At 52.2% G+C, this 27,357-nt stretch overlaps 1 protein-coding gene across 1 annotated transcript in view; it reads right to left on the bottom strand.

Annotated features, from left to right (window-relative positions):
- Window positions 1-12,575: 12,575 nt before the first annotated feature.
- UPF1 (UPF1 RNA helicase and ATPase) overlaps window positions 12,576-27,357 on the bottom strand; it is a 71,959-nt gene continuing 57,177 nt past the window's right edge. Inside the window, 3 exon segments of the mRNA XM_060232825.1 lie at window positions 12,576-13,056; window positions 15,014-15,133; window positions 15,829-16,046. Of these exon segments, the coding sequence (XP_060088808.1) occupies window positions 15,017-15,133; window positions 15,829-16,046 (335 nt within the window). The 3' untranslated portion in view covers window positions 12,576-13,056; window positions 15,014-15,016.

Below are 27,357 nucleotides of genomic sequence, written 5' to 3' on the forward strand. Positions count from 1 at the left end.
AAGGGTGATGAACACATGGAATTCACTGCCACAGGAGGTGGCGGCAACTGCAACGATTGGATAAACATCTGGAGTGGAGGTCCATCAGTGGCTATTAGCCACAGCATATGGATGGAACTCTCTGTCTGGGGCAGTGATGCTCTGTATTCTTGGTGCTTGGGTGGCGGGGAGACAGTGGGTGGACCTCCTGATGGCACCTGGTTTTTTTTACCACTGTGTGACTCAAGAGTGTTGGACTGGATGGTCCATAGGCCTGATCCAACAGGGCTTCTCTTATGTTCTTATGTGACACAGAGTGTTGGACTGGATGGGCCATTGGCCTGATCCAACAGGGCTTCTCTTATGTGACCCAGAGTGTTGGACTGAATGCGCCACTGGCCTGATCCAACAGGGCTTCTCTTATGTTCTTATGTGACACAGAGTGTTGGACTGGATGGGATATTGGCCTGATCCAACAGGGCTTCTCTTATGTGACCCAGAGTGTTGGACTGGATGGGCCACTGGCCTGATCCAACAGGGCTTCTCTTATGTGACCTAGAGTGTTGGACTGGATGGGCCACTGGCCTGATCCAACAGGGCTTCTCTCATGTTCTTCTGTGACACAGAGTGTTGGACTGGATGGGCCATAGGCCTGATCCAACAGGGCTTCTCTCATGTTCTTCTGTGACACAGAGTGTTGGACTGGATGGGCCATAGGCCTGATCCAACAGGGCTTCTTTTATGTTCTTATGTGACCCAGAGTGTTGGACTGGATGGGCCATAGGCCTGATCCAACAGGGCTTCTTTTATGTTCTTATGTGACACAGAGTGTTGGACTGGATGGGCCACTGGCCTGTTCCAACAGGGCTTCTCTTCTGTTCTTATGTGACACAGAGTGTTGGGATGGGACATTGGCCTGATCCAACAGGGCTTCTCTTCTGTTCTTATGTGACACAGAGTGTTGGACTGGATGGGACATTGGCCTGATCCAACTTGGCTTCTCTTATGTTCTTATGTGACACAGAGTGTTGGACTGGATGGGCCATAGGCCTGATCCAACAGGGCTTCTCTTATGTTCTTATGTGACACAGAAGGTTGGACTGGATGGGCCATTGGCCTGATGCAACAGGGCTTCTTTTATGTTCTTATGTGACCCAGAGTGTTGGACTGGATGGGCCATAGGCCTGATCCAACAGGGCTTCTTTTATGTTCTTATGTGACACAGAGTGTTGGACTGGATGGGCCATAGGCCTGATTCAACAGGGCTTCTTTTATGTTCTTATGTGACACAGAGTGTTGGACTGGATGGGCCATAGGCCTGATCCAACAGGGCTTCTCTCATGTTCTTCTGTGACACAGAGTGTTGGACTGGATGGGCCACTGGCCTGTTCCAACAGGGCTTCTCTTCTGTTCTTATGTGACACAGAGTGTTGGACTGGATGGGCCATTGGCCTGATCCAACAGGGCTTCTCTTCTGTTCTTATGTGACACAGAGTGTTGGGATGGGACATTGGCCTGATCCAACATGGCTTCTCTTCTGTTCTTATGTGACTCAGAGTGTTGGACTGGATGGGCCACTGGCCTGTTCCAACAGGGCTTCTCTTCTGTTCTTATGTGACACAGAGTGTTGGACTGGATGGGCCATTGGCCTGATCCAACAGGGCTTCTCTTCTGTTCTTATGTGACCCAGAGTGTTGGACTGGATGGGCCATAGGCCTGATCCAACAGGGCTTCTTTTATGTTCTTATGTGACCCAGAGTGTTGGACTGGATGGGCCATAGGCCTGATCCAACAGGGCTTCTTTTATGTTCTTATGTGACACAGAGTGTTGGTATTCTTGGTGCTTGGGTGGGGGGGAGACAGTGGGTGGACCTCCTGATGGCACCTGGTTTTTTTGACCACTGTGTGACTCAAGAGTGTTGGACTGGATGGGCCATTGGCCTGATCCAACAGGGCTTCTTTTATGTTCTTATGTGACCCAGAGTGTTGGACTGGATGGGCCATAGGCCTGATCCAACAGGGCTTCTTTTATGTTCTTATGTGACACAGAGTGTTGGACTGGATGGGCCACTGGCCTGTTCCAACAGGGCTTCTCTTCTGTTCTTATGTGACACAGAGTGTTGGACTGGATGGGCCATAGGCCTGATCCAACAGGGCTTCTCTTCTGTTCTTATGTGACACAGAGTGTTGGACTGGATGGGCCATAGGCCTGATCCAACAGGGCTTCTCTTCTGTTCTTATGTGACACAGAGTGTTGGACTGGATGGGCCATAGGCCTGATCCAACAGGGCTTCTCTCATGTTCTTCTGTGACACAGAGTGTTGGACTGGATGGGCCACTGGCCTGTTCCAACAGGGCTTCTCTTCTGTTCTTATGTGACACAGAGTGTTGGACTGGATGGGCCATTGGCCTGATCCAACAGGGCTTCTCTTCTGTTCTTATGTGACACAGAGTGTTGGGATGGGCCATAGGCCTGATCCAACATGGCTTCTCTTCTGTTCTTATGTGACTCAGAGTGTTGGACTGGATGGGCCACTGGCCTGTTCCAACAGGGCTTCTCTTCTGTTCTTATGCGACACAGAGTGTTGGACTGGATGGGCCATTGGCCTGATCCAACAGGGCTTCTCTTCTGTTCTTATGTGACCCAGAGTGTTGGACTGGATGGGCCATAGGCCTGATCCAACAGGGCTTCTTTTATGTTCTTATGTGACCCAGAGTGTTGGACTGGATGGGCCATAGGCCTGATCCAACAGGGCTTCTTTTATGTTCTTATGTGACACAGAGTGCTGGTATTCTTGGTGCTTGGGTGGAGGGGAGACAGTGGGTGGACCTCCTGATGGCACCTGGTTTTTTGACCACTGTGTGACTCAAGAGTGTTGGACTGGATGGGCCATTGGCCTGATCCAACAGGGCTTCTTTTATGTTCTTATGTGACCCAGAGTGTTGGACTGGATGGGCCATAGGCCTGATCCAACAGGGCTTCTTTTATGTTCTTATGTGACACAGAGTGTTGGACTGGATGGGCCACTGGCCTGTTCCAACAGGGCTTCTCTTCTGTTCTTATGTGACACAGAGTGTTGGGATGGGCCATTGGCCTGATCCAACAGGGCTTCTCTTCTGTTCTTATGTGACACAGAGTGTTGGACTGGATGGGACATTGGCCTGATCCAACTTGGCTTCTCTTATGTTCTTATGTGACACAGAGTGTTGGACTGGATGGGACATTGGCCTGATCCAACAGGGCTTCTCTTATGTGACTCAGAGTGTTGGAATGGATGGGCCATTGGCCTGATCCAACTTGGCTTCTCTTATGTTCTTATGTGACACAAAGTGTTGGACTGGATGGGCCACTGGCCTGATCCAGCATGGCTTCTCTTATGTTCTTATGTGACACAGAGTGTTGGACTGGATGGGCCACTGGCCTGATCCAACAGGGCTTCTCTCATGTTCTTCTGTGACATAGAGTGTTGGACTGGATGGGCCATAGGCCTGATCCAACAGGTCTTATGTTCTTAAAAAGCTGGTTTTAGAACTGAGCCCGTTTTGCTTGCAAAATCTGGGGATAAATTTGGGGATAAACAGAGGTCCATCTGTGGCTCTGAACTACAAAGTATAGAGAGAACCCCCTGCCCAGGGCAGTAATGGTCTGTATTCTTGGTACGGGGGGGGGGGAACAGGGGGAGGGCTTCTGGAGTTCTGAGGCCACTGGTGGCCCTCCTGATAGCAGATAGGATTTGGCCACCATGTGACTAAGCGCTGGGCAGGCCTGGCCCAAAACGGCTTCTCCTATGTTCTAAAGTTCGGGCCAAACAAGAGTAAAAGTTATGTCCCAAAACGCAACCTATAAATGCTTTGAACGCAAAGCCGTGGGCTCTACTATCAACCTTCCTCTGAGAGAAGACCCCCCCCCCCCAATTTCCTAGTGTCTCCCAAGCTGGTGTGTGTTAACAGCACTGGACCCAATCCAGACCAGGCGTGACCAAACTGTGGCTTGGGAGCTGCATGCGGCTTTCACACATATTAGGTGGCTCTTGAAGCCCCCACAGTTTTGTCAGCTGGCTTGTAGAAGACATTTCTCTTAAGTCACTATATTTAAAGTTAAAGTTGCTTTCCTTCCTCTTCTCCCTCCTCTCTCCCCATCTATTTTCCTTCCTTCCTTTGCTTGCGGCTCTCAAGCATCTGACATTCATGCCTTGTGGCTCTCAGACCTCTGACGCTTATTATGTGTGGCTCTTACGTTCAGCATGTGTGGCCACCCGATCCAGACGAAAAAATTCACAAATCGACCCTCCTCCAAGGCGCGTGACTTGTCCTAGGACTCTAGCCAGACCCTCCGCCCAGCTGAAAAAAAGCAATTCTATCTCCCTGGATGGGAAGCGATTCCAGATCACCACCAGGCCAGTATCTGGAGCGGAGTCGCTTCCGGAATAGCGGGAAGCCTGACGATTGCTCCACAGTGATGGGTGGGCAAAACTCTTCCCTCGATCGTGACCAGAGCGCCTCCAAGCTCTGACGACATAAGTCCTGGTGTGCTGGCTTCTTCTGCAGTCCCAGGGACACACAGAGGGGCACACTTTTAGGCTGCCGGCTCAGCGACACCCCTGGCAGAAGGGTCAACGGATTGCCACACCACTGCTGCTGAAGATGCTCTTCAAAGGTATAGCCTCCCCACCCCCTTTCGTCTACATCTTCCCGGCACCTGCAGGTTGGGCTTTCTCAGCTAACAAAAGCCCCCTTGAACACCTGCGATTTCCTTGCTTTTTTTCCCCGGCAGCACAGGTGACCACCCACTGTGGCGGAACCGGCCCGATTCTGCTTTCAGACCCGGTCCCGTCAGCTCCCTATGGAGTCGCCAACTCCTGGAGGGAGCTATGTCTCCTCCTGCCCCTTGGGCTCGCTGCCACCACCTGCTCAGTCCCGGGGTTCAGATTGAGAGGAACAGGACTCCCAATCCCCCTCTCCTGCTATGAGGCTAGGCCTCCAGGTCCTCTGCCACCCTGCACTTGGGTTTCACAGAGACCTCAGCGCTTCTTTGGGGCACCCCTGGAGGATTGGCACCTTCTCCAACTGCATGCCTTCCCCCCCTTCACCTGGGGTCCCCTTCTCAACACAGCGTGGTCTAAAGCGGTTTGGGGATCTATGTGGTACAGAGATTGCCAGTATTTAAAACAGAAAAAACATTTATTTAAAAGAGAAAAATATAGGAAAAGAAAAACACCAAAACAAAAGCAGTTGCATCTACAAAATTAGCACAGCACAGCCCAGCACAGCAAAGCCCAGCACAGCAAACAGCATAACAAAATAAAGTTGATTATAAACGCATCCGGCTGGCCCTGATCTAAACTTGCCCTGTCTTGTGAAGTACTTACTTAGTCTGCCTGCCTGGAGGCCTCATTTTCCTGAGCAGGCCTCCCCCACAGGCAGGAGCCTCCATTGCTCACCACATGCTCGCTCGAGCCCCAGTTCAAATCTGCCTTCTCTTCCTGCCTAATACATGCAAGGAACCACAGCACTTCCTGCCTCTCTAGGAGATTTTCCCCCTAGCGTTGTTGGTTTGGCTCTGGAAGGGAGGGGGGGGGAGTGAGGGGAAGGCTACACAGCCTGCTGAATGGATTTACTGATCCCTGCCTTTTTGGATGAAGCACCAACACTCTCAGATGGCGTTTCTCCACACGTCCCCCTCCTTAAATTCTGAGCCGGAGGGGTTGCCTCCTACAGAGGTGACCCCGTAGCAGAATCCAAACAAACAAGGAGAAACCCATTAACCAAAACATTACACAAACATTCAGGTATTTCTCCAATAATACACAAAGTCCAGCACCCTAGGTGCCCATGTCCTTTCTGGACAAAACGTTGCATGGCTGCCTGCAGAAGGAATGTCCAGTCTTTAAGATGTACTCCTCCATCTCCCAGGACCACCTCTGGAGTTTGGTGCTCTCCCTTCGTTGCTGCTGTTGCTGGGGTGAGTGGTCCATCAAAGGAGGGAATCCCTGGCCCCACATATGGCGTTGGAAACTGCCCAGTTCCCACACAGTTGCTCCTTCTTTATCCCTCATTGGTGGAATGTTCCCTCTGTCCACTCTGTCCTCCCAGAAAACTACCTCTGGGGCTCCAAACAACTGCTGTCCCAGCTTCTTTTTGTCTCCTTCCTTCCTACCTCTATGCAACACCATGGACCTCGCAGAGACTGGCTGTGGTACATCCACCTGCACCACTTGAACTGCCTTTCCCATTTTCTCCATAGCCACCACATAAGTAGCCTCGTCTAGGTCATCCACAATCATATGGGGTCCCTCCCAGTCCACTTTCCGTTCACCAGTATGAAGTGGCAGGGAAACCATCACCCTATCCCCTGTCTCAACTTCTGAGAACTCCACTTCCTGGTCCCTTGCCAACTCACACAGTGGATCCAGCCTAGGGTCACTTTGACCCTCAGACAGGGACATTTCTGGCTGCCCCAGACTTCCTATCATCTGTTCCTTCAAGCCACCCCTAGTCCCACTGTTTCCAGAACACTCAGCCAAAGTTTGATCTGGGTTCTCCGCCCCCTCAGTTGGTTTTTCAGTGTCAACCAACTGAGCTCCTTCCTGCCTGGAACGCTCCACAGCATCCTGCTGCCCTTGTGGAAATTGGCACCCCTCTTCCCATTGGGCACACCCTCCTGCAGGGTTTGAGACAGACTGGTCCTCCCCCTCCCTGGTTGGTGGTGAGGTGGCTTCCCTAAAGTTGCCCTCCTCCCCCCACCTTCCCCTGAGGGTTTGGCTTGGGTTCTCCGTCCCCTCGGTTGGTTTTTCAGCACTACCAAACTGACCCCCTTCCTGCCTGGAAGGTTCCACAGCTTCCCAGGATTCCTGTCTGCCCTGCTTCAAGACGACCTGTTTTGAGAGCGTCTCGGACGATCCCACTTCCTGATCCACAGCTACTTGGTGAACCGGTTCCAACCTAAGGCCGCTCCGGACCCCCTTCTGGAACCGCTCCCGTTCCCCCAAGCCTTCAGCTATGTGCTCCTCTGAGCCCCCATTAGCCTTGCTGCTCTCAGAAACTCCTGTGAAATCTCCACTCTCCACCTTGGTCTCTTCAGCATGCACATCCTTTATGCTAGACAGGTTCCTTTCCTTGCTAGGAACATCTACAGCCTCTTGCTGCACTTGGGGAAAGCTACACCCCTCTTCCCCTTGGGAACACCCTACTCCAGGGCTTGAGATAGGCTGGCCCTCCCCCTCCTGGGTGACTGCCCTCTCTTCGTCCTCAGTAACCTGGGTTATTTCCCCCTCCCTGGTTGGTGGTGAGGCGGCTTCCTTAAAGTTGCCTTCCTCCTCCCACTTTCCCCTGGGGGTTTGGCTGCGGGGTACAGCCTTGATAGAGTACTGGCCAACCACCAAATCCCGGCCCAATAACACTGGAACTGTTTGTTCCTTCATTACCCCACATTCAGAATAGGATTTACCTTCTTGTGGAGCCAAACCCCTGAACTGCTTTCGGGAGTGGTCTGGCCCCAGTTTGAACCTTTTAAATACAGTGGCCTTATAGGCCGCAAAAGTTATCCCCCCATCTTCCATAGGCATGCTGTAATAGATGGCTGAAAGCTCTCCAGTCAGGTTGCTACAGAGGTAAGACATATAGTCCTCCTCTGCAATCCCCCACTGTTTGGCTGCCCTCTCAAAGTTGGAGAGGTATGTGGAGGGGTCTTCTCCCTCCTTGTACACTGCAAAGTCTTTGGGCGTGACTTGGATCTCTTTGCTTAGTTCAGCTTCCAGACGTAGCACCTCAAGCTCATGGCGACGTTGCTCTTCTTGTTCCCGTCTGCGGATCTCTGCTTCTTCCTGTCTGCGGATCGCATCCCTCTCTGCTTGTCGTTCCTCTCTCTCTCTTTCCTCCCATCTGCGCTCTTGGTACGCCTTGGTACGGATTCTTGCCAATTCCAACCGTAACCGCAAGAGTTCTTCTGACTGGGTGGGGAACATTTTTGCAAGTGCCCCTGCATGCTGATGATACTCCAACAGGAGGTCTTGCATATCTACTACAGTCAGGTTGTCACACTCCAGCTCGAGCTTTGCACACTCTTCCTGGAGCTGTGGCTTTGTCATCTCCAGGATTTCCAGCCTCTTAGCACGCTCCATCCTAACTAACTAAACTTTCCCTACTCCAGTTGACCCGAAAATAAAACAAAACCGCTGTTGCTTTCTCTGGGTGCTTGCACGTATAAAAAAAACAAAAATGCCTGGCCAATCAAGTTCTCTGTTTGTTCTTATCCCACCGCTGCCGCCAAGTGTGGCGGAACCGGCCCGATTCTGCTTTCAGACCCGGTCCCGTCAGCTCCCTATGGAGTCGCCAACTCCTGGAGGGAGCTATGTCTCCTCCTGCCCCTTGGGCTCGCTGCCACCACCTGCTCAGTCCCGGGGTTCAGATTGAGAGGAACAGGACTCCCAATCCCCCTCTCCTGCTATGAGGCTAGGCCTCCAGGTCCTCTGCCACCCTGCACTTGGGTTTCACAGAGACCTCAGCGCTTCTTTGGGGCACCCCTGGAGGATTGGCACCTTCTCCAACTGCATGCCTTCCCCCCCTTCACCTGGGGTCCCCTTCTCAACACAGCGTGGTCTAAAGCGGTTTGGGGATCTATGTGGTACAGAGATTGCCAGTATTTAAAACAGAAAAAACATTTATTTAAAAGAGAAAAATATAGGAAAAGAAAAACACCAAAACAAAAGCAGTTGCATCTACAAAATTAGCACAGCACAGCCCAGCACAGCAAAGCCCAGCACAGCAAACAGCATAACAAAATAAAGTTGATTATAAACGCATCCGGCTGGCCCTGATCTAAACTTGCCCTGTCTTGTGAAGTACTTACTTAGTCTGCCTGCCTGGAGGCCTCATTTTCCTGAGCAGGCCTCCCCCACAGGCAGGAGCCTCCATTGCTCACCACATGCTCGCTCGAGCCCCAGTTCAAATCTGCCTTCTCTTCCTGCCTAATACATGCAAGGAACCACAGCACTTCCTGCCTCTCTAGGAGATTTTCCCCCTAGCGTTGTTGGTTTGGCTCTGGAAGGGAGGGGGGGGAGTGAGGGGAAGGCTACACAGCCTGCTGAATGGATTTACTGATCCCTGCCTTTTTGGATGAAGCACCAACACTCTCAGATGGCGTTTCTCCACACCCACAGTGAACCACAGGTGACCAGTGGCAGGTGAACATGCCCTTCCCAGCCCTTCCTCCTGCAACAAATTGCCTAGAAGTGCACGGGCAGCCTGCCAACGAGGAGGGAGACAGTGCCTTGTGGTGGCCCCCCCCCCTTTCCCAAGAACACTTAATGGAGTCAGTTTGGCATAGGGGTTAAGTGCGCAGACTCTTATCTGGGAGAACCGGGTTTGATTCCCCACTCCTCCCCTTGCAGCTGCTGGAATGGCCTTGGGTCAGCCAGAGCTCCTACAGAGGTTGTCCGTGAAAGGGAAGCTGGTGTAAGAGCTCTCTCAGCCCCACCTACCTCACAGGGTGTCTGTTGTGGGGAAGGAAGGGAAAGGAGATTGTAGGCCGCTCTGAGACTCTGTCCTTGAAAGGGCAGCTTCTGGGAGAGCTCTCAGCCCCATCCACCTCACAGGGTGTCTGTTGTGGGGGAGGAAGGGAAAGGAGATTGTAGGCCACTCTGAGACTCTGTCCTTGAAAGGGCCGCTTCTGGGAGAGCTCTCTCAGCCCCACCCGCCCCACAGGGTGTCTGTTTTGGGGGAGGAAGGGAAAGGAGATTGAAGGCTGCTCTGAGATTCTGTCCTTGAAAGGGCAGCTTCTGGGAGAGCCCTCTCAGCCCCACCCACCTCACAGGGTGTCTGTTGTGGGGGAGGAAGGGAAAGGAGATTGTAGGCCCCTCTGGGACTCTGTCCTTGAAAGGGCAGCTTCTGGGAGAGCTCTCAGCCCCATCCACCTCTGTTGTGGGAGAGGAAGGGAAAGGAGATTGTAGGCTGCTCTGATTCAGAGAGAAGGGCGGGGTATAAATCTGCAGTCTTCTGAAGACGAAAAAAAAATGCCGGTTCTCCTGTGTGACTTAGGTTACCTTCAGCTCACCAGATGCAAGGGCGTTTGGGGAGCAGTGGGCCATCCAAGTCCAAGAGCATAAACCCACTGCTGTACCAAGGAGACCAGTGCCTCTATGGCTGGTGACTTGAGCACAGAGCAAGCAGAGAGGAGAAACCAGGCCTGGATCATCTGCATCCCGCAAAACAAGCCGAAGAGACGGCATATGGGCCAAGCACAGAACGCTCGGTGCTCCTCTTCCTCCGAGCAAGAACTCAGACAGGGGCGCGCGCGACACTCGCCGCCGAGGCAGCTTTTCGATCAAGCCGCCTGACCTTTTGCTTACAGAAACCAGTCCCCCGAGAGATTGAATGCAAGAGCTCTTTATTAAGTTTCTTTTTGTTTTAAATTTGATGACAAACAGATTTTAAAAAACAAACCGAGACAAAAAGGAACAAGGGGGGGGGCGGGGGGAGAAGAAAAGAAGGTTCAGCAGTGTGCTGGCTCTGATGTTTGGGGAGGGCTTATAGAACTCAGAACAGCTACCCGGGAAAAGGAGGGGGGGGGGGGGACAAAACCATCAGCCGCACAAAGCAGAAGGAAGAGCTGCGATCCGGAGGAAGATGGGTGGGGGTGGAGGGTGAACAAGACCTAGGAAGGCAGTGGAATAAAGGGGTGGGGGGCGCGCACTACATTACTCAATGGATTTCTGCATTGCGCCAAGAGGGTCGAAGCGCTCAAAAAGCCAGCTGAAGAACCCACGCTGCAAACAAAATCAAAGCAGCCCTCTGACAATCTGGATAAATAAAAGAGTCCATTGACCCAGCAGGAAGGCCGGCCGTGCGTGCGCTCCTGCCCCCTCCCCCCCCCCCCGCTTCCACCTCCTCGCACACGGCGGAAGTCCGAACTCTGGGGGTTTGGTTCAGTTGGCGAGAACGGGCTGGTTCTCGTTTCGGGGGCGGGTGTTCCCCCTCCCATGCCTGCGGCACTCGAGCGACGTCGGATTGATTCTGCGAGGGGAAAGAGAGTGAAGGGACTTGCAGAATTCCTCTAAATTTTGCTAGGGAGGGTGGGTGGAGAGAAGGGAATGGAACAGAGAAGACTTCCAAATTCCTAAAAAAAAATAGCGAAGGGAGGGGGGGGGGATGTTCTCCTCTAAGTACATTCATGTAGGCTACCAAGAGTTCCGCGACACGCACACAACACAAAAGTTAACAAATGCTTAGAGCCCTTTGATTGGAAAGCTAATTTAATTCATGAGTTTTTTAAAAATGCCACTTCTAGGAGGGTTGGTTGAACTACTGCTTCAGCCGATCCGCGGGGGGTGGGGTGGGGTGAGGGGGAGATAAAAAGTGTTAAGCACGTTTTTATCGTTTCGCCTTAAAAAAAAACAAAAAACAAAACAAAACACAAAGAACACCAAGAGCAAAATTAACCAGGAAATTCTATCTTCTGCAAGTGGATTTTCTAAGAAAGCTCTGAGATGCGGATAAAAGACACTTCCGCTAGGAACGCAGCCGAGGCGATCTTGGGGGAGGCGCCCCGGTTCAGCCGGGCTCGGTGGTCCTCTGGAAACAGCCCAAGGGGGCTCGCTCCCCATTTTGAAAGCTCTCGGATTCCTTACGCTTCAGTTGTGCGCCCCTCCCCCTGCTATGTAGAATACCTGACTGACAGCCCACCCCTTTCCCCAAACGCTCTAATACCGCCTACCTACCACCGGATGTCCTGAGTCACCTGCCCCGTTGTAGCTTCATAGAGTCTTTAAACTTCAAGCCCAATATAATCCCCAGTTTCCACTCCTGCACCCCAGCTTGGTGGGAGCAAATAACAGCAGGCCTTTCCCCAGTGTCCTTTTTCTTCCGAGACCGAAGGGCACAGGTAACCAACGTCCCTTTTTTTTTGTGCGAAGCAAATGATAAACATCTTATAGATTTTGGGGGGGGGGGGGACTCAGGTTGGTTTTGCAGAGCAGAGCCCCGAGAATAGCAAATTCAAGTCGGCAAAGGCTTCTGAACCCCCGGAGCCCAGATTTGCCGGCCTCCCCTTTGCAAACTACTACCTGCCGTCAGAAGAAGAGGCCCACCAAAGTCACACCTTAAAAAAAAAAAAATCTTAAAAGACTGGAACTCTAGGTTTTTGTTTATATAAGCAATGAATGGTTATATTTTCTTAAGCCTCCCAGGTTTTCCCCACCCGCAGAACCACTACTAAGGTTTCGGAGACAAAACGTCTAAAAAAATATCCAGTGCTGCTTCGAAAGAATCTCTCTTTTCTTAAAAAGGAAAGGGGGGGGGGGAACAAAAAAACAACACGAATGCAAGAACCCCATCTCATCACCAAAAAGAGAAAAAAGCCTGTCTGGAACACGGGTGACATCACACGCGAGTTTCAAAGCTGGATTCTGGACAAAAAAAATAAAATAATAAACCCCACCCATCTCAGAGTCGGGTACCAGCCGGCTCCCCCGTGGGCACACGGAGGACCTTACTCTCTTGGATGTGTGCTTGCTCCTTGGGGGGGGAGGGAGTCAACAGATACTGCCTTAAAAAAAAAAAAAAACACGCACGCACGCAACTCTGAGATGGGGGTTTTTCCCCTCACCCCTCCCTGCTCTGAAACAAACGTGAAGCCCTACTCGTCAAAGAGAACGGAATGAAGTGGAACGTGCTTCTAAGGCCTTTCTCTTTCCTTCTCGGTGTGTGTGTCGATGGGGGGCTACGAGAGGGGAACGGGGGGCTCCGCTGACCACTTGGCTCTTCCAGGGCAGGCAGGCTCCCCCCCCCACAAGCGAGGCGCCGGTCGGTCCCCCGACGCTCTCTCCCATCATCTCTGGTCAGTCTCCTTGTCTCAGTGAGCTTAGCAGTAGGCTCTCTGGCTCTCTCTCTCGCGCGCGCACTCGTCTCTCCTCTCCGCTGGTTTCTCTCTCTCGCTTTCTCTCCCTCTCTCTCCTGTTGCTCTCACAGAGTTGCTTCAGTTTTAGCAGTGGAAAACAGGTATCCATTTTATTTTTTTTTTATTACCCAGAATAAAATGCTGATGAACTAAGCTCCACGCAAGCTTAGCTCCTCTTCTTCAACCTGTGAGGAAGGGGGGGGGGGGGAGGTGGAGAGGAAGGCCGTTAGCGTCTGCGGAATTGTAACAAAAGGGAAAAAAAACTGTATTAAAAGTAACAGCTGTTGATACAAGTCTTGGCTTGCTGCTCTATGGTTTGGAACAAACAAAGTTATTGTCGATACAGAAAAAACACTACCCACTAGATCAGGGGTGTCGAACTCATTTGTTATGAGGGCCAGATCTGACATAAATGAGACCTTGTCGGGCCGGGCCATGTCGGGCCAGGCAGTGTGTGTACCTATTTAAGATTAGGTAGCAGAGATACAAACTTTATAAAGGACACAGAGAAACACAAATATATATATATTTAAAAATCATGCTTAAAATATTAGCACTCCTTGGTCTTAAAGGTGCTTTCTTTGTATCTCTCCCATGGGATCCAGGGAACTGGGCGAAGGAAGCTCTGGCTCTTTCCTTCCTTCCCCAGGGACTGGGGGGGGGGGGGAGGACATCAGCCAATAGAAGGAAGAGAGGCTTGGCACAGTAGCTCTGCTGTGCGATTGAGAGAGCCTGGCAAAGCAAGCTATTCCTCTCCAAGGGAGGAGAGCCAATGGGGAAAACAGAGGTTTTGCTCTGTAGCTCCTGTGCAATTGAGCAAGCCTGGCAAAGCACGATGCCAGATTTTAACAACATTGGCAAAATTACAATAGAAGGTTGATGTTACAGCAACAGCATCAGCAATGGATCGCCTAGGTTAGTAACTATCCCTTTCATTCACCTTCTTCAGGCTGCAGTGCACTAGGGAAAGCCTTGAATTCCATAATGGAATGCCCAGTACTTCCTTCACATTTATATTGAGGCCCTCTCCAGCTTTTACAATTGTTGTATAGACAGAGCCTCAGAGAGCAACAGTCTTCCATTAGGGGTTACCCTTTACCAGATTCCTAATGTCTGTGGAGGCTGAGACCTGACCACCCTAAGGACACTGCCTGAATTTGAATGGCTGGGGCTCACAATAGCTTTGTACGGGGAAAAAACAAAACATTAAGCACGCTCACTGAGACGGGGAGACAATGATTGAATTGCCCCTGTATAAATCGATCATGCGGTCTCATTTGGAATACTGTGTACAATTCTGGTCACCGCACCTCATAAAAGATATTACAGCATTCGAAAACGTGCAGAAAAGGGCAACTAGAATGATTAAAGGTTTGGAACACTTTCCCTGTGAAGGAAGGTTAAAACGCTTGGAGCTCTTTAGCTTGGAGAAACGTCGACTGAGGGGTGACATGATAGAGGTTTGCAAGATTATGCATGTGATGGAGAAAGTAGAGAAAGAAGTCCTTTTCTCCCTTTCTCACAATACAAGAACTTGGGGGCATTCCATGAAATTGCTGAGCAGTCAGGTTAAAACGGATAAAAGGAAGTACCTACTTCTTCACCCAAAGGGTGATTAACATGTGGAATTCACTGCCACAGGAGGTGGTGGCGGCTACAAGCATAGCCAGCTTCAAGAGGGGATTGGATAAAAATATGGAGCAGAGGTCCATCAGTGGCTATTAGCCACAGTGTGTGTGTGTGTGGGTATATGTGTGTGTGTGTGTGTGTAATTTTTTTGGCCACTGTATGACCCAGAGTGTTGGACTGGATGGGCCATTGGCCTGATCCAACATGGCTTCTCTTATGTTCTCATTTCATGCTTTAAAACTATGCACAAGTCCCCGGAAACTCTGCCTCACTTAGAACATCCAAGTCCCTCCCCCCCACCCCCACCCCAGTTTGCTGCAACATTAACAACAATGTTTGGCGTATCGATCAAAGGCTCTGCTGGGAAGCACAGAATCGACAGAAAGAAGCATGGCCTTTGCCAACAGGACTCGTGGGCCACGTTGAGTAAAAGCAGTTTGGGTCTCCAATCCCCTCATGGTTCTCCCTCCCCCCACCCCCCAAAAAAAACCCAAATCCCGCTCAACACCTTACACTCTAATACTGTGACAGTCCCGTCACTCCATGTTGATATGCGCGTTCCCCCTGGTAGGTCGAATCCTGTGACAGGGCCACGTCGATCTGAGATTTAAACTCGTCACCGAGGTAACTGTCCTGAAGAGGGAAGTGGGAGAAGAAAAAGAAGATATTGGATTTATATCCCACCCTATACTCTGAATCTCAGAGTGGCTCACAATCTCCCGCCTCCCATAAGAGACACCCTGTGAGGCAGGTGGGGCTCAGAGAGCTCTCCCAGAAGCTGCCCTTTCAAGGACAGAGTCTCAGAGTGGCCTACAATCTCTTTCCCTTCCTCCCCCATAACAGACACCCTGTGAGGTGGGTGGGGCTGAGAGCTCCCAGAAGATGCCCTTTCAAGAACAGAGTTTCAGAGCGACCTACAATCTCCTTTCCCTTCCTCCCCCACAACAGACACCCTGTGAGGCGGGTGGGGCTGAGAGAGCTCTCCCAGAAGCTGCCCTTTCAAGGACAACTCCTACGCAAGCTCTGGCTGACCCAAGGCCATTCCAGCCGGTGCGAATGGAGGAGTGGGGAATCAAACCTGGTTCTCCCAGATAAGACTCCGCACACTTAACCGCTACACAAACTGGCTCTCAAAGCAGTCACAATCTCTTTTACCTTTACTTTCCCTCTCCCCCCACCAACAGCCACCCTGTGAGGCGAGTAAGAAAGAGAAGCTGTTCTCGGGGTTGTTTCTCTGGTGGAAGGCACGGAGGCCCTTACCCACGTATGGGAGCCTGCTGGGATCATGTCAAGCGCAGGCACAAACCCAGAAATGCCGAGTGCGTTACCTGCGACAGTTCGGGCTGCGAGAGGCCCGGCTGGCTCATCTGCGACGGCTGGCTCATGGAGATGTAGCCCTGAGTCAAGGGGCCCTGAGAGAAGGGCTGCGACACCACGTCTTGACTGGCCTGGCTGTTGGGGAGGTTGGACTGGCTGGCCCCCGGCATCCCGAAACGGTTCTTCTGGCGTCCCCCACGGCTGGCCTTGCCTTTTGGGTTCCCGCGTCCTGAAACAGCCAGATCTCACCAAAGACAGAAAGCGCTAATTGGACACTAGGGTTTGTGGGCGGGGCGGGAGGCCAGAAGCATCATAGGCCACTACTTTCAAGAGGGTAACCTGCACGCAGTTAGCGAAGGGCGGGGGCCCTGGATTAACGGTGGCGGGTTTGAAAACAAGTTCTCTGTCATTTAAACCCATAACTAAGAGCCTCGCGGTGCAGAGTGGTAAAGCTGCAGTACTGCAGTCGGAGCCTTCTGCTCACGATCTGAGTTCGATCCCAGCGGAAGCTGGTTCAGGTAGCTGGCTCCAGGTTGACTCAGCCTTCCATCCTTCCGAGATGGGTAAAATGAGCACCCAGCTTGCTGGGGGGGGGGGGGGATGTGGAGATGACTGGGGAAGGCAATGTCAAACCACCCCATAAAAAGTCTGCCATGAAAACATGAAAGCAATGTCACCTCAGAGTCGAAAAAAACAGGTTGCTTACCTGTAACTGATGATCTTCGAGTGGTCATCTGTGCAGTCACACACATGGGTCTTGCCGCAGGCAATGAATCCATTCCTCGGAGTTCCAATAGCTCGCCTATAGCGCTTTTGGCGCGCTCCCCTCCCGCCCTGGGGAGCAGGCAGCGACCGCGCATGCCTGGAGCGGGGGGGGAGCGCCCATTCCACTCAGTTTCTTCCAGCCGCCGCTGACATAACACAGTACAGAGTTAAATAACAATCACAGGAAGCCAGCAGCGGGGAAGGCTGGGTGGGCGTGTGTGACTGCACAGATGACCACTCGAAGATCATCAGTTACAGGTAAGCAACCTGTTTATCTTCTTCGTGGTCTCTGTGCAGTCCCACACATGGGTGACTAGCCAGCTGAGTAACCTGGAGGAGGGTGCTGGTAAAAGAAGATAGTTAGTCACATAAGAAGACAGATCATGTTCCAAGACATAGAGGCAGAAGCGAAAACACTCACCATACTTCAGTGGAAGATGGATCGGAGAACTGCTTGGCCGAAAGAGGCGTCTCGTCTCGCACGAACGTCCAAAGCGTAATGGGAGACGAACGTGGAAGGAGAGGACCACGATGCAGCTGCACAGATGTCCTCTAAGGAGACGCCCTGTAGAAAAGCCGAAGACGTGGAGACCGCTCTAGTAGAGTGGGCCTTGAGGCCTTCGGGAAGAGGCTGTTTAGCCAGTTCGTAACACAACCTGATGGCACTAACTACCCATTTGGATAGTCTTTGGGTAGAAATTTTGTGTCCTTTACGTGGTTTACCGTAGGCCACAAACAGGTTAGGGTCCTTACGGAAAGGTTGTGTGCGATGCAGATAGAAGGCTAGCGCCCTTCTGACATCCAGAGAATGCAGGGATCGCTGTCCCTGGTCCGACGGGTTAGGGAAAAACGTTGGTAACGCAGTGGAGGTAGACAGATGAAACTTGGAGACAACTTTGGGGAGGAACGTAGGATCCGGTCTTAAGACAACCTTGTCCCTATGAAAGATGGTGTAGGGAGGGTCATGTCTGAAGGCACATAAGTCACTTGCGCGCTTACCCGAGGTGAGGGCTATTAGCAATGCTGTCTTCCAAGAAAGAAGATTGAGCTGTATTGTCGCCATGGGTTCAAAGGGCGCCTTCATTAGACAGGAAAGAACAAGGGATAAACTCCACGTTGGGACGAATGGTTTAACCGGTGGATGTAGGTGCAGCATTCCTTTGAGGAAGGATTTAGATAAGGGGTGAGAGAACACTGTCCTGCCGTCGATAGTGTCATGGAATGCCGAGATGGCAGACAGGTGTACTTTAAGTGAAGAGTAGCACAAGCCTGATTTCTGCAGGGATAGGAGATAATCTAGAATCAGGTTTAGAGGTGTTACCTCAGGAGTCAAATGATAGGGTGCAACGAAGGAACAAAAGCGCTTCCATTTGCGTTGGTACGAGAGTCTAGTGGAAGGCTTCCTTGCGTTGAGAAGAATATTGGTCACTTCTGTGGAGAGGCAGGTGAGTGTATCCTCCAAGCAGTGAGGGCCAGAACCCGAGGGTTGTGATGAAGTACCTGGCCGTTCGCCTGCAATAGAAGGTCTCCCACGATCGGGAGGCGGCGGTAAGTGTGTTGTGACATTTGCAGAAGTTTGGTGAACCATGGTTGCCGTGGCCACCACGGTGCGATAAGGATGCAGTCCGTGCCATCCCGTGCGACCTTCGTCAACACGCGTGTCAGTAGGGGGGTTGGCGGAAAAATGTAGTGGAGGGGACCTCTCCAGAGATGTAGGAAGGCATCGTCGCCCTTCCTGCAGTAGAAGCGGTGACATTTGGCATTGTCCCTGGAGGCAAAGACGTCCACCCTGGGGGTCCCGAAGCACCTGAAAATCCGACGAAGGTAGGTCAGATTGATGGACCATTCGTGGTCGTCTATACGTATCCTGCTTAGGGAGTCGGCCAATACATTCTGTACACCTGGGAGGTGGATGGCGGTCATGTGGATGCTGTGTTTGATACACCATTCCCAGAGCAGTGTGGCTATGCGACATAGTCGAGGGGATCTGGTGCCTCCCTGCTTGTTTACATAAAATACTGTCGCCATGTTGTCCGTGGAAATCTGGATGTGGCGACCCGCAATGAGAGGAAGGAAGGATTGAAGAGCTCTGTGTACTGCAATCAGTTCTAAGCAGTTTATGTGCAGGGTCCTCTCCTGAGGGGTCCAGAGACCTCTGACAGTCTTGCCTTCTAAGTGGGCTCCCCATCCCCACATGGAGGCGTCTGTTGTCACGATAGCTGTTGGAGTAGTTGGTAAGAACGGCATGCCCTCGAGGAGGTTGTCGAGGCTGGTCCACCAAGTGAGAGAAGGAAGGACTCTCCTGGGGACGGTGAGCAGGGTGCTCTGAGGTTGCACATGAGGCCGGTAGGCACGTACGAACCAGAGCTGAAGTGGTCTCATTCGTAGCCTGGCGAAGAGGAGGACTGCTGTAGTAGCGGCCATCAGACCTAAAAGACGCTGAATAGTTAGGGCCGGTTGGATGGGATGTAGCTGGACCATCCTGGCAAGGGTGATGATTGTCATAGCACGGTCCTCTGGAAGGAAGGCACGGTGTAAAGAGGTGCGAAGATAGGCCCCTATGAAGCAGAGATGTTGAGTGGGGGTGAAGTGGGATTTGGTGACATTCACCCGCAGGCCTAGAGACTCCAGGAGGAGAAGGGCTTCGTGAAGATTGGCCTCGAGCTGATTTGGAGTAGGTGCAATGAGGAGCCAATCGTCTATGTACGGGAAGACTGTGATGTTTCGTAGTCGAAGAGCCGCTGCCACCACCGCCATGCACTTGGTAAATACCCTGGGTGCAGTGGAGAGGCCGAATGGTAGGGAGATGTATTGATAATGATGTTGGCCGATCGCAAACCGGAGGTATCTGCGATGCTGAGGTCGGATAGTCACATGGAAGTAAGCGTCCTGAAGATCTAGGGAAGCCATCCATGAATCCTTTGGAATCAAGGGCAAGATGGACTGCAACGAGATCATTCTGAATTTTCTGTACTGGATAAATTTGTTCAGCTTCCGAAGATCTAGAATAGGGCGCTTGCCTCCATCCCTCTTGGGGACCAGGAAGTACCTTGAGTAGAGTCCCATTCCCCGATGTTGGAGGGGAACCGGTTCTATGGCTTTTTTCTGGAGCAAGTCCAGAATCTCGTGATGGAGGTGATGGGATGGAGGGGTAGCCACGAAGTAGTGGTGGCGAGGCAGCGAAGCGAACTCTATTGCGTACCCCAGACGTACGATGGTGAGTACCCAGGAGTCGGTCGTGATTGAAGTCCAAGTCCTGTAGAATGGGGAAAGACGCGTGGGGTAGGGTGACTGAATGGGGAAGTCAAAGAGACTGCTTGGTAGGGGGGGATGATTTTTTGGACTGCTGAGGGCGTTGCCTTTGCTGAAAAGAAGGCTTCTGTTGCGCAGGTCTTCTTTTCCAGTATTCAGACTGTTTAGGAGAACGCTGGCGTCTTTGGAAAGATGGTTTCCAAGGTTGTTTGCGGCCAAATGGTTGCGAAGCAGGTTGAGAGACTCCTAGGCGCTTGGCCCGTTTACGCCCGTCGTCAACAGAGGACAAGACCTCATCAGTAGAGGCATGAAAGAGGCCGAGGCCATCAAAGGGAAGATCCTCTATCTTCTGCTTGATGTCGGGTTGAAGATTAGTGGATCTCAGCCAAGCATGACGACGCAGGGCAACTGAAGAGGCGAAGACACGGGATGAACAGGAGACCGCATGTCGAATCGAATTAATTTGTTGTTTGGAGACCCTGGAGAGTTCGGAAACCAGGGCTGATGCTGTTCTCTGAGAGGAGTCGGGAAGCGATGGTATCAGTGGTGTGAATTGGTTCGCCAGATTAAAAGTATAAGCAGCAAAATAAGCCAGGTAATTGTTAAGCTTCGAGTTGGTGGAGGCAAGTGTGAAGATTTTCCTTGCCAAGGTGTCTAATTTCCTTCCCTCACGATCCGGCGGCGCGGGATGCCTGGAGGGTTTGGCCTTCATGGCAGAATGAACGATGATAGAGTTCGGAGCTGGATGTGAGGCGAGGAACTTAGCGTCGGGGGCATGGACTCGATAGAGGGAGTCCAGCCTCTTAGAAGTGGGAGGTACTGATGCAGGTTTGTCCCAAGTCTCCTGAAGACCCTCCAGGTGCACCGGTAGCATAGGAAGCAAGGACCCGGGAGGGAAGTCTGATTGCACCAGGTCATGTACCATGTCCGACACTTTGGGGGAGTCCGCCTGGAGAGGTATCTTCAGTGCCTCCGCCATAGAAGTAATAAGGTTGAGATACGCTTTGGATGCATCAGACGGAGAGAGCCTGAGCTGTTGCGCAGAGTCCGAGGGGAGAGATGGAGAGTGGTCCTCCGAATCCGAAGAGGCTGGGGAGTCCCCACCCGAGGAAGAGGCTCCCGTGGAGGGGGAGGGTGGATGAACAGTCGGTTCCGAGATGGGGGCTGCAGGCTCCGAGGTCTTGGGAGGAGACCGAACTCGAGAATCCGGGGCCACAGATACAGTGGCAGAAGCAGTACGCGGTTTAGCCACGTCTCGGTACCGAGGGTGCTCACGGCGTTGATGCGAGGGGCCAGCCTCTTGTTCAGATGATAGGAGGCGGTTGAGGAGTCTGGGTGAGTACTCGAAATGGCTTCGAGGGTCACGAAGTCGAGAAGGGCGGTCGAAGTGGAGCTGAGGTGAATCCTCATGTCGGGTTGTGCGCGCGTAACGAGACCGAGGCGAACCGCCATAACGGATCCGTGGAGTAGCGGGATCACGGTGGAAGTAGGAGTCTGACTCCTGATATCTACGATGGATGTCCCACTCGGAGTGGGAGCCGGAGCGGTGACGGGACCTGCCCTGTCGAGGTGAGGGCGATCTGGATAGAGAGTATTCATATCGCCTCCTGGAGTAGTAATCTTGCTGTTCATAGTAGACCGAGGAACCGGAGTCGTGGCGGCTACGCGGAGAGCGTGATCGAATCCGAATCCGATGGGAGGAGACTTGCGTTGCCGATTCACGGTACAGCGGAGAGAGTGCAACATCATGGAAGGAGTCAGGTCGCAAAGATGGGCGTAGGTAAGTCTGTGTCGGGTCGGTGGTACGGTCGGGTTCAAGGATCTCAGAAGGTACCACGCTGTGTACTGAAGGCGATCGGGATCGAATCGGAATCACCTCCACGGCCGTGGAGGTGTGAGGTGTAAGCCGAGGCATGTCCGTGATGACGTCAACCGGGGTCGACAACTCGGACGGCAGGAGTGGTTGAGCTGAACTCGATTGAGCAGTCGAGGACATGGTGTTACGGGGCTTTATGGGCGCCGCGTCCGCTGACTCGGAATGACGCGCCGGTTCGGAATGGTGAGGTTTCTTAGGCGCCGAATCCGAGTGTCGAGCCTTCTTAGGCGCCGACTCCGATTCGGAATGACGCAGTTTTTTCGAAGACTTGTGGCCGGCTTCGGCGTGCTTCGAAGGTCGTTTCCCGGACTTGTGCGTCTTTTGAGACTGAGGCGCAGCCGGGGCAGCCGAATCTCCCGCTCGAGGTGGGGGAGGCGGCGAGTCGGAAGTGGGCATAGCCCGCAGGGACCGTTCTAAGAGGAAAGCCTGTAGTCGTGCGGCGCGGTTTTTGCGTGCCTGCTTGCCGAAGTTCGCACAATGCGGGCAAGCGTCGACTCGATGGCCTTCCCCGAGGCAAAAAAGGCAGTGACTGTGGCCGTCTGTGGTGGGAATTTTAGCCCCACAGTGCCTACACTTTTTGAAAGTAACCTTCCCTTCCATACGACCCGGACGGTGGGGGGAAGGGAGGGAAGGGAGGGAAGGGACGGGTAGGAAAAAGAGAAGAAAAGCGCAGAAACGGTTTTTTTTTTTTTTTTTTTTTTTAGGACGAAACGGGGGAAGAGAGAACGATACCAGTCAAAGTAGAGATGAGATGAGCTGAGGAGAGACGAGCTAAGGAAGAGCGCAGCGAGGAAGGTGTTGTCCGGGCGGCGGAAAGGAAGAAACTGAGTGGAATGGGCGCTCCCCCCCCGCTCCAGGCATGCGCGGTCGCTGCCTGCTCCCCAGGGCGGGAGGGGAGCGCGCCAAAAGCGCTATAGGCGAGCTATTGGAACTCCGAGGAATGGATTCATTGCCTGCGGCAAGACCCATGTGTGGGACTGCACAGAGACCACGAAGAAGATCGACTGGCGCTTGAGGAGAGGGCTACCTTTACCTTTAAACCCACAACTAAGAAGCCACAATGACACCCCGATTTATGGCACTTCACATCTATGACGTGTCTGCTTTTTATCACCTTCCACTGCTGTTACAGCCCAGTTAACAATACCAAGCAAACAAACACAGACCCCCAACTTGTGAATCTTTTAATCTGCTAAACCAACTCACTGCCCACCTTCTCTATATTTAAAGATGGCTTGCCATTCCGGTTTTGTCCGATGAAGTCTGCTTAAGAGCATACGAAAGCTTCCATTCGGAATAAAACTGAGTTGGTCTTAAAGGTGCACCCTGTCTACTGCTAAGTTCTCTGTCACAGAGTGTCGCCCAAAGGCAGACAAGGGACACCAGAACGCCGATCAGACAAGAGGTCGATGTTCCCTCTAAGCGGACTTTGCGTAAGATAGCTCACGGTTTTTTTAGCCTCCAGCTCACACATTTTTGTTTTAGCTCAGGAGGGAGGGCCTTCAGAGCAAACTAAGTGATGCTGTAACTCACTATTTTAATACCAAGCAAGAGGGACGGTGGCTCAGTGGTACAGCATCTGCTTGGGAAGCAGAAGGTCCCAGGTTCAATCCCCGGAATCTCCAAAAAAGGGTCCAAGGCAGTAGGTGATGGAGATGGAGGGACGGTGGCTCAGTGGCAGAGCATCTGCTTGGGAAGCAGAAGGTCCCAGGTTCAATCCCCGGCATCTCCAAAAAAGGGTCCAGGCAGTAGGTGACGGAGATGGAGGGACGGTGGCTCAGTGGCAGAGCATCTGCTTGGGAAGCAGAAGGTCCCAGGTTCAATCCCCGGCATCTCCAAAAAGGGTCCAAGGCAGTAGGTGATGGAGATGGAGGGACGGTGGCTCAGTGGCAGAGCATCTGCTTGGGAAGCAGAAGCTCCCAGGTTCAATCCCCGGCATCTCCAAAAAGGGTCCAAGGCAGTAGGTGATGGAGATGGAGGGACGGTGGCTCAGTGGCAGAGCATCTGCTTGGGAAGCAGAAGCTCCCAGGTTCAATCCCCAGCATCTCCAAAGAGGGTCCAGGCAAGTAGATGTGAAAAACCTCAGCTTGCGACCCTGGAGAGCCGCTGCCAGTCTGAGAAGACAATACTGACTTTGATGGACCAGGGGTCTGATTCAGTAGAAGGCAGCTTCATGTGTTCAAGTTGCATCTTTAAGACCAACCAAATTTTATGCAGAATGTCAGCTTTCGTGTGCTCTAAGCACTACTTCGTCAGAGAATAGGATGGAATGGCGAGCAGTCCTAAATATAGAGAAAGGGGGCAGTGAGTTAATGTGCAGAGTCACTGCCCACTTTCTCTGTATTTAGGACTGCTTACCATTCCATTCTATTGTCTGATGAAGCGTGCTTAGAGCACACGAAAGCTGACATTCTGCATAAACCTTCGTTGCTCCTAAACGTGCAACTGGACTCTTGTTTTGTTCTACTGCTTCAGACCAACACGGCTGCCCACCTGGATCTATTTTTATACCAGCTGCTCCCAAAGTAGGTTTTTTGCTCACAAGGCTCCGCAGCTGAGTGGGAGTGCTGCAAGAGGTTCATCGAGGCCTTCCTCTTCTACCCACAGAAGCTCTCGAGCAGAATTTGAAGGAAAAGAGTCATGGCCAATGTTACCTCTAAGCTGCAGTCTTCTGAGCAAAAATTCTACTTTGTGAGCTACCGGCATTAAAGTTGTGAGCTACTGGCATGAAGAAGATGAGGACTGCAGATTTATAGTCCATCCTTCTCTCTGAATCAGGCTCACAGTGGCCTACAATCTCCTTTCCCTTCCTCCCCACAGCAGACACCCTGTGAGGCAGGTGGGGCAGAGAGAGCTCTCCCAGAAGCTGCCCTTTCAAGGACAGAGTCTTAAAGCAGCCTACAATCTCCTTTCCTTTCCTCCCGCACAACAGACACCCTGTGAGGCAGGTGGGGCTGAGAGGGGTCTCCCAGAAGCTGCCTTTTCAAGAACAGAGGCTCAGATCAGCCTACAATCTCCTTTCCCTTCCTCCCCCACAAGACACCTTGTTAGGTGGGTGGGGCTGAGAGAGCTCTCCCAGAAGCTGCCCTTTCAAGAACAGAGTCTCAGAGCGGCATACAATCGCCTTTCCCTTCCTCCCCCACAGCAGACACCCTGCGAGTCAGGTAGGGCTGAGAGAGCTCTCCCAGCTGCTGCCCTTTCAAGGACAGAGGCTCAGAGCAACCTACAATCTCTTTTCCCTTCCTCCCCCACAAGACACCCTGTTAGGTGGGTGGGGCTGAGAGAGCTCTTCCAGCTGCTGCCTTTCAAGGACAGAGGCTCAGAGCGGCCTACAATCTCCTTTCCCTTCCTCCCTCACAACAGACACCCTGTGAGGTGGGTGGGGCTGAGAGAGCTCTCCCAGAAGCTGCCCTTTCAAGGACAGTGCCTCAGAGTAGCATACAATCTCCTTTATCTTCTTACCTCACAGCAGACCCCCTGTGAAGCAGGTGAGGCTGAGAGAGCTATCCCAGAGGCTGCCCTTTCAAGGACAATCTCAGAGCGGCCTACAATCTTCTTCCCCCACAAGAGACACCCTTTGAGGCAGGTGGGGCTAAGAGAACTCTCCCAGAAGATGCGGTTTCAAGGACAGAGGCTCAGAGCTGCCTGCAATCTCCTTTCCCTTCCTCCCCCACAACAGACACCCTGTGGAGCAGGTGGGGCTGAGAAAGCTCTCCCAAAAGCGTCCCTTTCAAGGACAACTCCTGTGAGAGCTATGGCTAACCCAAGGCCATCCGAGCAGCTGCAAGTGGAGGGGTGGGGAATTAAACCTGGTTCTCCCACTATACCAAGCTGGCTCTCAAAGTTATAGTTGGGAGCTCCTGCATAAGTTAGTGTGCTCTGGAGTCATCCTTCCTGTGAGCTAGCTCACACTAACTCAGCTTAGCTGCAAGACTGGTTATGGCTCGCTGGCTCCCTTCAAACAGCCAGGAATCGGGGGAACCTCGCCCTCTGGTATGGAGGCCAATTCCCCAAACTAAAAGGAAGTCAAGCTCATATTTTAAACTCGGAAGGAGGAATCAGCAACTGGGACAGTTCAGAAGTATCGAATGGATCTGGAGGCCAGGGACAACCTTAAGACCAATGGCAGTTTATTCAAGGCACGAGCTTTTATGGGCGGGCGCACTTCTGAAGAAAGCTCATACCCTGGATAAACTCCGGTTGGTCTTAAAGGTGCCACCCTGCTCAAAATCTGTTCTATTGCTTCCGAGCCACACGGCTGCCCGCCTGGATCCGTCAGAACTAACGAGGCACCGCGAACGAATTCAGGGTGGCCGTTCGCCCCACGTGCACCTGTGGACAGCTCGTGCTGCCAGGTTTGGGAACTGCTTGCTGAAGCTACACGAGCAATGCTGCACTGCTGCTGGGGGGAGGGCAAGAGAGACACATTTTATGCTTTCCGTCTTGGTGAGTATTACTCTCTTGACCTGACATAGAAGATGAAGAAGAAGATATTGGATTTAATATCCCGCCCTCCACTCCGAAGAGTCTCAGAGCGGCTCACAATCTCCTTTACCTTCCTCCCCCAAAACAGACACCCTGTGAGGTAGGTGGGGCTGGAGAGGACTCTCCCAGCAGCTGCCCTTTCAAGGACAACCTCTGCCAGGGCTATGGCTGACCCAAGGCCATGCCAGCAGGTGTAAGTGGAGGAGTGGGGAATCAAACCCGGTTCTCCCAGGTAATATATATGAGTAGCCCCATATATACCCGGTTCTCCCAGGTATATATATGAGTAGCCCCATGGCACAGCATGGTAAAGCTGCAGTCCTAAGCTCTGCTCACGACCTGAGTTCGATCCCGGCAGAAGCTGGGTTCAGGAAGCTGGCTCAAGGTTGACTCAGCTTTCCATCCTTCTGAGGTCAGTCAAAGGACTACCCAGGTTGCTGGGGGAAAGTGTAGATGACTGGGGAAGGCAATGGCAAACCACCCCGTTAAAAAGTGTGCTGTGAAATATATATTAATATATATAAAAAGGTAAAGGTAGTTCCCCTGTGCAATATATTTATTATATCTATCTCTATATCTAGGAGTCGGGCTCTCTGGCTCTCTCACACGCACGGTGGGACGGTGGCTCAGTGGTAGAGCATCTGCTTGGTAAGCAGAAGGTCCCAGGTTCAATCCCCAACATTCCCAACTAATAAGGGTCCAGGCGAGCAGGTGTGAAAAACTTCAGCTTGAGACCCTGGAGATCCGCTGCCAGTCTGAGTAGACCAGGGATGTCAAACATGCAGTTTGGGGGCTGAACCAGGCCCCCGGAGGACTCCTATCAGTCCCCCGAGCAACTGGCTGTCATCTGCTTCCTTCTGCATCACAGCTTGCTTTGCAAGGCTTCTCAATTGCACAGGAGCTACAGAGCAAAACCTCTATTTTGGGGAGGGGCGGTGGTTCAGTGGTAGAGCATCTGCTTGGTAAGCAGAAGGTCCCAGGTTCAACCCCCGGCATCTCCAACTCAAAAGGGTCCAAAGCAAAAAGGTGTGGAACACCTCTGCTTGAAACCTTGGAGAGCTGCTGCCAGTCTGAGTAGACAAGACTGACTTTGATGGACCGAGGGGGAGGTCTGATTCAGTAGAAGGCAGCTTCATAGGTTCATTTATATTTCAAAATCTAA

The sequence above is a fragment of the Heteronotia binoei genome, chromosome 2, assembly GCF_032191835.1.
Source record: "Heteronotia binoei isolate CCM8104 ecotype False Entrance Well chromosome 2, APGP_CSIRO_Hbin_v1, whole genome shotgun sequence".
NCBI lineage: Eukaryota > Metazoa > Chordata > Lepidosauria > Squamata > Gekkonidae > Heteronotia > Heteronotia binoei.